Source organism: Cryptotermes secundus, unplaced genomic scaffold (assembly GCF_002891405.2).
Source record: "Cryptotermes secundus unplaced genomic scaffold, Csec_1.0 scaffold135, whole genome shotgun sequence".
NCBI lineage: Eukaryota > Metazoa > Arthropoda > Insecta > Blattodea > Kalotermitidae > Cryptotermes > Cryptotermes secundus.
This window is the reverse complement of record NW_019730104.1, coordinates 697,816-709,556: the sequence shown is the minus strand read 5'-3', so window position 1 is coordinate 709,556 and position 11,741 is coordinate 697,816. Positions and strand designations below refer to the sequence as shown.

At 36.0% G+C, this 11,741-nt stretch overlaps 2 protein-coding genes across 4 annotated transcripts in view; both read left to right on the top strand.

Moving 5' to 3' along the window:
- The window catches only part of LOC111866027 (vitellogenin receptor), a 91,150-nt gene extending 85,684 nt beyond the window's left edge, over positions 1-5,466 (top strand). The window contains exons 34-35 of the mRNA XM_023854519.2: positions 537-666; positions 4,858-5,466. Of these exons, the coding sequence (XP_023710287.1) occupies positions 537-666; positions 4,858-5,001 (274 nt within the window). The 3' untranslated portion in view covers positions 5,002-5,466. The remainder of the gene's footprint in view (positions 1-536; positions 667-4,857) is intronic.
- Positions 5,467-9,317: 3,851 nt separating this feature from the next.
- LOC111866033 (F-box only protein 22) overlaps positions 9,318-11,741 on the top strand; it is a 24,143-nt gene continuing 21,719 nt past the window's right edge. The window contains exons 1-2 of one of the 3 annotated variants that reach the window (XM_023854540.2): positions 9,318-9,397; positions 10,619-10,757. In XM_023854540.2, the coding sequence (XP_023710308.1) occupies positions 10,629-10,757 (129 nt within the window). In that variant the 5' untranslated portion in view covers positions 9,318-9,397; positions 10,619-10,628. The other 2 variants (XM_023854541.2, XM_023854539.2) reach the window with 2 other exon arrangements.

The window sequence follows — 11,741 nt, the reverse complement described above, 5'->3', positions numbered from 1 at the left end:
CCCACACACACACAAATTGCTTTCCCTTCACAAGTTAAAAAGCAGGATTGAATTCTTTTAGTTACCATTGATGAGGACTTCAGAAGTTTCTTACATTCAAAAGTTATTTCAGCATACTGTAAAACAGTGGTTCCCAAACTTTTTTGGGCCATAAACTCGTCCCCCTACCCTCTCCTATATAAAGCATTCTTCAGAATAGTGGTTTGCACACATCACTAAGAAGATGATAATGAAATAAGATACCACATTTAATAACTACTTCACTGTTAGTAAATTTTTAATGCAGTGGATGGGCTTGATGAACTGATACAAATTTGTCACTGTCTCGTCTGAAGTAACTTCAGTTGTAAATAAGTGAACAATGCACATAGAGGGGCCAACCTCCAGGCCCCCTGCCACCCTCTTGCCTCTTAGTGCACCACCCTAGGTAATCCCACCAGCCCCCCAGGGGTGGTAAAGCCAACTTTGGTAACCCCTGCTCTAAAATAATAAAGTGGTAAAAATAATTGAATAATTAAATTGTGTTTCTTTTTCAGACTGCATTTCCAAAATCCCGCATTTGGTTTGCGTACTGATGAGTCTAGCTTGGTGGTACCTACTCCAGAAATGTTGGTTCCTGGACAGCATGAATATGCAAACCCGATGGAGGGTTCTGGAAGTAATGAGGTAAGTGTTCTAGCATGTAACTAAGTTAGTATTTTAATCTTGGTATGTTATAAGTATTAAACTGCATTTCACACCTGACCAATCATCTTATTTTTTTCAAAACAATTCCACATGTGGCATACATAAATCATTACTTCATCTCATCCCTCTGCTATACCAGATTGTTGATTAGTAATTTTGTTTTACCATTCACATCTTTCTGGATACAGTCGTGTTTCTGTATTATCATACACCACTTGGAGTAATATGAGTAAGATATGGACATGCCTAAATTGCTTATAAGTGTCAGCAATATCTCAGAAAAAGTGGCAGATTTTATAAAGAACTTTGTTTGAATCACTGTAGTTTAGGATGTTTGGAATGGGAAGAACAGCAAGACAATCTCTCGCCAATATTGAGCAATGTACTCTAGCATATTATAAAGCTGTAACTTTGTATTTCTTGCTTCTCTGTTTGCTACAGAGAATCTTATGAAGAATATTGAAAATTTTGAACCGTACTCCATATTCCTGCTAGTATATATATGAGGAGCGTTCTGTATATATGCCTCCTATTTTTTTAATGAAAACTACAACGGATACAGAAAGCATAATAATGCAGTTAAATAGAGCAAGATTTCAGCCACTTACAGTTATTTTTCCACATAACCACCATTCATTATGCACTTTTGCCAGTGATGAACGAGAGCCTGTATGCTGCGCCTGTAAAAGTCTGTGCCAGCAGAGGCTAGCCACTTTCTTACAGCTGCAATGACAGCATCGTTGTCTGGAAAATGTTGCCCACGTAGTCCATCTTTCATAGGCCCAAAGAGATGGAAGTCTGAAGGTGCTAAATCGGGGCTATAAGGTGGATGTGGTAGGACAGTCCAGCCGAACTTTGCAATGTGCGCAGTGGTCGCCAAACTGGTATGGGGTCTAGCGTTATGTTGCAAGCGAAAGGTTGTCTGCTTCTCTGGTCTGACTCGGGAAATGCAGGCTTTCAGCTTAGTCAGCGTCGTCTTGTAGCGTTCAGAATTGACAGTCTCTCCAGGATCGAGGTGCTGTTCATTGTGAGGAGTGGCAGCTGAGCAGGGATGCCCAGGGCGTGGCTTGTCATGCACTTCACTTTTGCCACTGTTGAAATGCACTACCCACTGCCTCATCTCAGTCATCTGCCTCTGCATTTTGGACATTCATGTTTTCCCTGGTGTTGACAACTGACCATCTACTGTGCACTCATTACTTTGAATCCTTATACATTGTATTGTTCTTGATGATACATTGCAGAATTTTGTGGCCTTCTCACTGGGAACACTAAGATATTTCTGTTCAGCTCTTTCACCATGTCACTTTATTACATTTGCAGTGATATTTCCCTTTTTTCTATGAATTGTTAACCCACACTTCCTTTGTATGAACATCGCATTTATTTAGTCTGTGACACAGGAATGGTGTTAGTAACAGCACTGTGTTCATATGCATAGTCACCTCCTGTCATGCTCATGTACACCCTGTGCCAACATGTGGTATGTCCATAACAAGTATGCGGTTCTGGCTAGTACATACTAGAGTTCAATATAAAAGCTGGGTACAGTGACACTCAGAACCCTTATATTGTTAACATACCACAAATAAGGGTTGACAGTGGCAGCTTGTAACTATCTGAATATCTGAATAGCCAGGGCTAGGACTGAATAAAATGTAACTCTGTACCCAAAAATAGCTGTATTTAAGGCAAGTGGGGAGCAAATGTGTGTTCCAATTTAAATGTCTACATTTTAAGAGTTTACTGTTATGTTATATTCCCTTTTATAAGTACCTTGAGGCTCATTTTTGTTGCCAAGAACATTTTAAACCAAGGGGCTCTGCACTGCACACACACATCATCATCATCGTTTAATCTCAAACAAACTGTAAATACAAGGAACTTAAATTCTTAATGTATGCTTTTCAATGGTGCAGACAAATAATTCATTACCTGTAGTGGGTAGGAGAATAATTTGGTGTTCAGGCAAGAGGGGGGGAAGTATGTATATGGAATTCTGTGAGGGCAAGGACCTGCTGGCCCAAGTAGCAGTGGGACAGACTTATAAGAAGGCATGACATATATATACTGCCATAAGCAAGCAGAAGGAATTTCCATGGAAAAGTGAGCTAAGAGGGCATGTGAGGCAAGGCCCTTCATTAACTTTTTGCAACCAAAACAACTTCTTTTGCAGATTTGAAGAATTGCTTTATTTTACAAGAAATGCAAAGAAATTAGAAATCTATCAAAACTCTCTCTTATGCCACCTTATTGCAAACAAATTAGAAATTAAATCAAACCTACTTTTGTATACTAAGGCATTAAATATCAGTGTGGCCCTGCCCCTCTGATCCTTAGTTATGGGCTGCCTCCAGTTGCTACATTTAAATGTTATGATGAAATGATTTTCATAATGAAATGAATGCAAGAAATTTTATTTTGGGAACTTAGCAAGTAATGATAAATACCTTATAGAACTAAATTGTGCTGCACCAACATTTTGTTATTTCACCCTGCTTGTAAATATGGCAGGAAATAAAATGTCCCCAGGAATATTTTATGGAGAGGCACTGGTATCGTAAAACCTACAAAGAATGTGTCTGCCTGAAACAATATAAACTTCATGGCAATAAATTTAAATGCATGAAGAAAATGTTAATTGTGCTGTATCCTACTGTCTCTATTCTTTGTGTCCTGTTGTCACAGAATCACGATATATACGTGGCCTTCTAGACATTTTTATTAAAGTTTTGTTAACGATCACTATGTACTGTCGCTGTACCTTGCTGTGATTACCATGATTCTTAATACATCATATGACATAAGAGCCAGTCCCTTGCCAACTGAAAAACATCACCATGCACAAGATCAAGCCCTTATAGAAAACTGGGGATAGGGAACCATGGCTGCTGTAATATTTCATTGAAACATAAAACTAAGCTTCCTGTTCCTCCACTACACATAAAAATGATGTAATAACATATGACATGAAAGACAAATATAAGAAGTACTATAAAATTATGCACTGACATAGTAATAATTGAAACTAGGACACTGGTTTTGAATGCCATTACAGGCATGCTCCCAGCAATGTGGATTTTTTTTTGTGTGTGTACACAAATAAAAAATGCAGGCATTTAAACCCATACATTGCAATTGGTTAAACTTTGATAAATTTAATTTTGTAAGTGGTGAGAGATTACTGTATTACACAAATATGTAGACAATGTATTTTCCCATAACTTGAATATCTTGGCCAAATTATGAGTAAAAATTTACTGTTTGACCATTTGTGATGGAGTTAATGAGTGGAATTAAAATACTTGGGATTTTCTCAAGTTACATTTATATAGAACTTTGTCAACAAGCTATTCTAATTCCATTCGAATTGCCACAGAAAGTGAAAATTTGGATAGACAAATGTGTGGAACAGTGCATTTAATTTTTTTTATTGTTGAGATATCTCCATGGAAAGGAAGGCTAAGAACTAAATTTATCACATTTTCTCTTTTGATTTTGCCATACAGACAGGAGTACTTGCCCACACAGATGAAGTCACAACTTCCAATCTCAACAGTATTAATCAAATGTCAACAAAATTACCATGTCTGTTAATTTAATATCAAACTCTAAACACTTATAATACTTGTGGATAGATTTTATTAAATTGATAATGCATACTAAACATTCATCCCTTGCANGCATACAACAATAACCTATCATCAGTATTTAATGCTGATGACAGGTCATTGATATATAAAAGAAACAGCAAGGGACCCAAAATCGAGCCCTGCGGCACTCCATATTCAACAATCTCCCATCCTGAACAACATTTTTCATTCCCATTAGTATACAATTCCACTCTTTGCCTTCTTGGTGGTCATACACAGATGTCACTTTGCTTGAAAGTTGAAAAAAGTTTTGATGGTTAGGTGTAACTTGTTCACCACTAGGGTAAATTCTTCTGATGGTAACTGAACAACAAAGATAAGCATTTTATCTGTACTTGTTTGGTAGAAGTTTGTTTTAAATGGATTGTAATGTTTGTAGGTTATTTGAAAACTCATAAAATGCACTTATTGTGTGCTGTGACAAACACGCGTCTTCCCAGCATACATGTTAGTATATATTTTCATATTGCTATTTATTTTAGAATATTTAATTATTAAATGTTTTCTTTATTTAAAGGAACTTGCCTCATGCAGTCATCATGCAGAGTCTTTGGTGACTCTGAAAATTCCACAGCAGTCTGCTGATTGTCCAGAGCTGGAAGATGATACAGAAGAAGTATCAGGGAGAAAGGACGATATGAAACTACCTCTTATTCCCTAAACAGCTACTGTTGGCTTTCTGTGCCAGCATAAACAGACTAGTCATTGTTATAAACTGGTTAGTTTAACACGTCATTTTGATGTGCATTTAAGAGACTCAGTATTTATGTATATTTAATATGTTTTATATATTTGTTGTTAGAAAAAATGTATTTTGAGACTGAATTCTTTTGTGTTATTATATAAAAGTCTCAACACTTATATTGTAAATTGACTTGTAAACATATTTGTAGCTAATATATTTAAAAGCATATCTGTTTTGTCATACTAGAGACACCATGTATTTGAAATTGTTTCTCATGAAGATGAATATTTTGTGAAATATATTTATTATTAATTTTGACAGTGACTTTGTAATTGCCAGATTTGTGAGGAAAATGGAGTGAGTTTGTTACTTTTGGTCACGGACTAATATTATTTGGGAAGGAATAATAAAAGATAGGTGGAACATATTGGCTGCCAGTTACATGCTGTAATCCTTTTCTTTATTCCATTCACATAAGATTTCAAATCTAAAACAAATCATTTCTTCTTGGATGCCAGTGAGACTATCTGCAACTGCCCTGGCATCTTTGAACAGATGTAGCAGTCCATGATGACACATGGTCGAGGTATGCATTCAGTCTCAGAGAGGACATTTTGAGCACGAGTATGTACTCTTCCAGCTATAACTCACAAATGTGTTGGGATACATTTTGATATGGACATTTATTCCTGTTGTGGTATGTGAAACAAATGCCAAAAGTTTGTCTACACCTTTCAGTTAAAGTCTGTATAGTTTCAGAACTGACAGTATTATTAAGTAATAAAATAAGAAGAAAATGGATAGAATGCATCATAAGTATGTAGAATAGTAGGTAATTCATACACCAAAGCTTGGAACTATGCGAACTGCTGTGTTATGTCACAACTTTCTGAAGACTCTGAACTAGTACCGTCTTTATTTCCAAGCTTATGTGAATTTGTTAAAAGTAAGACCGTACAGAAATGCTAACACAGTGTAACATGTTTAAAATTAATACACTAAGCACAATGTGATCAGCTTTTGTCCTACATAATGGCAAATTATGGTAGCTCTCATTCCAGCATAAAATCATACAGAATTTGTTTTTCTTGTATATATTTTTTTAAACTGAGCCATAAAAATCTGAGCATATTTTGCAACATCAGAACCCCATTTTTCTGTGGAAGGAAGCTGGTTTGGTTCTTGATATGAGACTTCAGCTCAAGGTCACAATGTTTGCTGATTTTGAATAAATGGTTAACAGTAGTGCATATTCTATGGCATGTCATTTCATAGTTATTTCACACATTTAAAAACAGTTTTCAGTGTTAGGAATATGATGCTTACTGACAAATTAGTCCATATGTATTTTGTTTATTATGAGGGCTCTTTCCTGGGGGTATAATGTCAGATGCTTGAAGCTGACTTCTTGCGTTCAGCTAGTGCCAAATTTAGGAGCGTATAGAACTGTACTTCACATGTCTCTGATGTGGTGCTTATTGAAGCACAGGGCCAACATTACTACTTTTACCGTATTGCATAAAGTTCCTTCATTTAAAGCTATACAAATTCACAGTGGTGTAAAAACTCTACACAAAGCACACTTTCCAAAAATGGAGTTTTAGGCAGTATGTGGTGCTGAAATTGGTTCATTTTTAGTTCATACCTTCCATGAGGCATGAGTAAATACCTATAATAACAGATATTCATCATTTGATAATCCTAGACCGATAAATAAGGAACCTTTACACAATATTAAAGTTATGTGGTGTGGATCAGTGCAACATGAATTACTGGATCCTCTTTTTCTCAGAAAAAATAAATTCAGGAAGACAAATTAGTTAAATTCTAATTTCTTTAAAATCCTCAGTGATAAGCAGAAGGAATGTATGTTCCTTCAGCAAGATGGTACAGCTACCCATACAGCAAAGGATTTTTGCCACTATGTGCAACATATTTCATGACTGAACAGCTAGTTACATTTTGTGCCCTGCTGATTCACCTAATCTGACTAACAGTTATCTATGGGGAAGTTCAAAAGACAACCTTTTTCAGAATAATCCACACATGCACACAGGCTGAGTTAAAGAGAAAATGTTGGGAGTGCAGTATTGTCAATTTAGTGTCTAGAACATCAGGTTTCAATAACATCAGATGTCAAGTGTGATATCAGGAGGATACCAGTTCCTACACCTGCTATAACACATGAATTGTATCACACAACACACACTGTTAATGTAGATATTGCCAGTTAATCACAGTCTAATGATTGCAGTTGCAACATAAAAATGTATTGTATAGAAAGTCATATTAGAACCTTCCATATAGAAGTGAGCAAGTTGGCTCAAGTGGTAACTTTTCCAACTTGTATTCAGGGGTGTCCAATTTAATCTTGGTTGGGAGAATGACTGTCCTAGTTTTCCACAGTCTCTCCAAATATTTGGACCACCTCAAATAGACTAAGACTGCTTCTTTCCAAATCCTTTAAAATTCAATATTTACTTATCACACTACCATTTGAGACTATGTGGTCTGTTATTACTATTTTTAAATAAACCATAAACTCGTTATAAAATAAAAATATCTAATGCAGTAGAGAAAAATGAATACGTTGGTTGAATATTATTTGTGCTGATATTGTCAAGGTTTTAGTTTTTAAAATTAAAAAGTACATAAATGCATGCTGTGAATGAATGCAAGAAACCAGTGATTGTAGAGACAATCTAAGATTTCACAATATTATATCTTACTGAAAACCGTCACAACATGACAATCAACCGCTGGCTGTGCGAATCTGTGAACACAGGCACAGTCTCAAGCAGGGTCTTCTAGTGAAATCCAGGTTGGCTCAGCATGCATATGAAGAAGGTCATAGGGTAAGCTGGGATGAAGCTAGGATCTTGGAGGTTGAAAGTAACAGTAGATACAGAAAGTACAAAGAATCAGCTCATATGGCATGTTCAACCAATTCGATCAGCCAACCAAGTTTGGATATTTCTCCCATATGGATCCCCCTCATCAAAGAAGAGGTTAACAAATCAACAATGTAATTTTTTATGAATATCAGTGGTTCCACTACTTCTGCAAGTTTTGCTCCGGGGATTAGTCTGATTCCCGGAAGTCGCTGTGGTGGCATGATTCTTTATCCACACAGATTAGGCATGCATTATCTCCAGTTTTTACTTTCGTTTTTAACTGAATTCATGGAATTTAACCTATACTTCTGTTTTTTTACATTGTTGACATGTGCATGCTTGGCACAAATTTTTTATCATGTCTTTACTGTGATTTTATTCTTTTCTCCCACTGATGGAACCGGTTGTCGGTTGTTCATAGGTTGTTTTTCTACAGCCTGGGGTTTGTCCAGTGATTGAAACTAGCTCTTTCTAATGGGCCCAACTGAGTAGGTTTATCCTTTCCTACCCACCTGAAGATGGAGACAGATCCAGTCTCCGAAGTGGTCTTTTGTATTTTACATACCAGACGATGGATGAAGTCCAAAATAAGCCAAAAGAAGTACAGTAACTGACTTGGCCTATATCATGTAACAATGATCTATAGAGACTAAATAAATTAATTAATGGTATTAATATACATGTGAAACCTGATGTGTTCAGTTCCATCCTGATTCTTTTGGACTTTGGAAGCAAATGTCTTGTTTCAGAAGCCCTTATGTAAGATGTGTTAGATGTATGTCATTTATAGATCAAATTTATTATATTTTTTTTGAACTTATTTTAATTGAATAAACCAATTTTTGCAAATTCCAAAAAATGCTATGAGAATTTTGTGCTATACATTAACCTTGACAGTAGAATGTTATCTAAGAATTCATACAAAGTTTATAAAATGCCAAGATTCTTAAAAAATTACAACAGTTTTAACAATACAGGTAGGTAGAATGATGGATTTCTTCCATTGCTGTACCAGTATTTTTGCATATATCAAGTAAGCTTAAGTTTATTGATATAAATGATTTTCTTAATGCTTGTATAATTTATGCTGGAATTTGAAAAATATTGGATGTGATACTTTACTTTTTCAGTAGCAAAGAATCACCACATATAGAGCCATAGTCTATGTATCAGCATTATTTACACTGTTCTTGTTTGTGTATGTTCTGAGCTGCAAACAGTACTAAATTAGTCATGGATATTTTGCATATTGACGTATTTCTGAAAATAAATAAATTTGCCTGTCCAGACATGCAGCATAAAAGTTTTAAAGCGGAGAATATGGTTGGGGCCCATCAACATTTAAAGTTCCAAGATTGTCTTTGATCCCACAATGCTTAGCTTTGATTTGGTTTTGTGAGGTTAAGTAGATTCATATATAGTTTGGCTGAGGAGAGACCCAAATTATAGTGACCATTTTCCCCACATGTGTGCATATGGTAATTGTAGTACTGAATGCATTTCATGCTTCTGATTCATAATTATACCATATTATTCTGGAGTAAGCCCCAAAAAAATATTGAAGGTGAAAATAAACGTGTTAACCAAATTTTATAATTGTTAGCGCGTCCGAGCAATAATACAATTAGGAAAACAGAGTGACATGTAAATGTACTACGTACGGTTAGTGCGAAATTTAATATTATGTAATTTGTTCATTCAGTGACCATGAACATAGCTGCGACGAGTAGTGAAAGTGCTTCGAGTATACGGACGTTAGTTCTTTAGTCGCAGTAGACGCTGAACAATATCACGTTATTCGTAGATATGTATGTTAAGTTATTTTTGTTTAACTTTTTTAGTATTATTATATTCTGTAACGTAACTAAAGTATTCTACCCTATTATGTTAGTATGTGATCATGAATCGTACTTGACTGTCCTGTTTTTAAGATAGGTTATGAACGTCCTTGGATCAAATGATTGATGCCACTTTGTATCGCACTGTTTTTAAAATTACTCATGCTATTTTAAGAAAATACACTGACTCGACGTACAGGAGAATGGAGTGGGTTAAGAAGTGAAAATTTAATTGTGACAGGTTCCAATTTCTTTAAATTAACCTATCCCCGTTGTGATGCGTGAGCCATCAGCATATTCTAAGACCATCTTATACATCATATAGTAGAACTCGTAGGTCACCGAAAAGTTTAAATTTGAAAGGTTTATATACGTTTTCCCTATTGAGAGCCAAACCCCTTTATTGTTTGGGGACGGAAGGTATTTAAATGAGGTTGTGTGGCAGTGCTCAGTGCCATTTTAATTGCATATGACAACAATTGCGGTACTTTGTATAAACAGGCATACGGCTGAAACAGTTTAAATTTTTTAACAAAAATTTCACATTAAATTTTTGATGCTACAGCGATTTGAATTATTCAGTTTGTAATATTTGAAATTTCAATGTAGCGCAATAAATCTTAATTCAAGCACAACCCCATGTCACAATTCTGGCAGCAATACACCATTACTTATATGCACACCTTTGCAGTCTTTCCTTCTTTACTGTTGTACACTTCATCAGAAAATAGCCTTTCGTCCGTAAAATGACTTAAACTGCTGTAATATTTTATGTGGTCAGTCACATTTTCCCTTTACTGAATTCTCTTAGGAAATTTTGTGACAGTATCTTATAATAAGTGAAATGAACATCATTTGCAGTTCATATAGAATGGCATATTTTCCTCAATCTCTGGTATTGAAAACTGAAGAGACTTGTGGTGGAGATGGTGCTGTATGTGCGAATGAGGAGACTGATAGTGACGACAGTGGAAGTGATGCTACTCGAAGGACAGACCAGGTATATGTCCATAGGTGTATAATCTTAGTATGGGCTCTTCTTCAGGCTGCTGCAGTTTAGTACTTGAAAGGAATTAAGTGGAAAGATTCATGTAGAAGTTTAATAAATTCAGAGAACACTGACCTCCTTAACCTTAACCACAACTCAGCTTGTTCCATGCCAGTGGATCCTGCTTTTGAAATTTGAGATTGTCATCGTGGGGATTGTCAAGATAAAAGAGCTGCCAAGTTGTGACACCATATATTTTTGCAGATGGGCACACATCCCAGAAGACTGTAATTTTCATTGTGCCTCTAGTTAATAACTCATGGCATTCTCAAATCCTCAACATTATCCACCTCAGTTCTAGTCATTTCACTCATTGGGCAATCTTATTATGTGAGAGACTAAATACAAACTGCTTGATAAGATCTGAAAGTTTGTAACAATGGTATATTAATACAATTATTGTGTTTTGGGATATTATTCATCATCCTGTTTTTATTTAAAACACAGTGTTTTGGAGACTGTGTCCTAAGGTAAAAGCCTACCCAGTTGGGCCCAGTTGATAGAACTAGTGCCCCTGTCTCTGGACTTTAGTCCATCAGCTGGGCCCAACTGAGTAGGCATTTACCTGAAGACAGAAGCAGAATCCAGTCTTGCAAACATTGTATTTTAAATACAAACCAGGACAGTGGCTAATGTCCAAAAACACAATAACTGTACAAATTACTTGTCTTAACTGTCAATACCATTGAGTATGATATTAATGAATGAATGTATGAGGGGTAGGCCTTCTCGGCCCTTGTACCTAGACCGCGGTGGTCCATTGTGCTTCCCCTTATTTAATTATTCCCTCAGCAAACCCACGCTTCAGATGAAGCGCAGGATTTTGGACAGGGGGGCATCAAAATAGTCACTTGGTTCCATAAAGTACTGACCCAAGTGACACAGTCTTAAATAAGCTAAAGCCTCACATTCACATAGGACGTGTGTGGCTGTTTC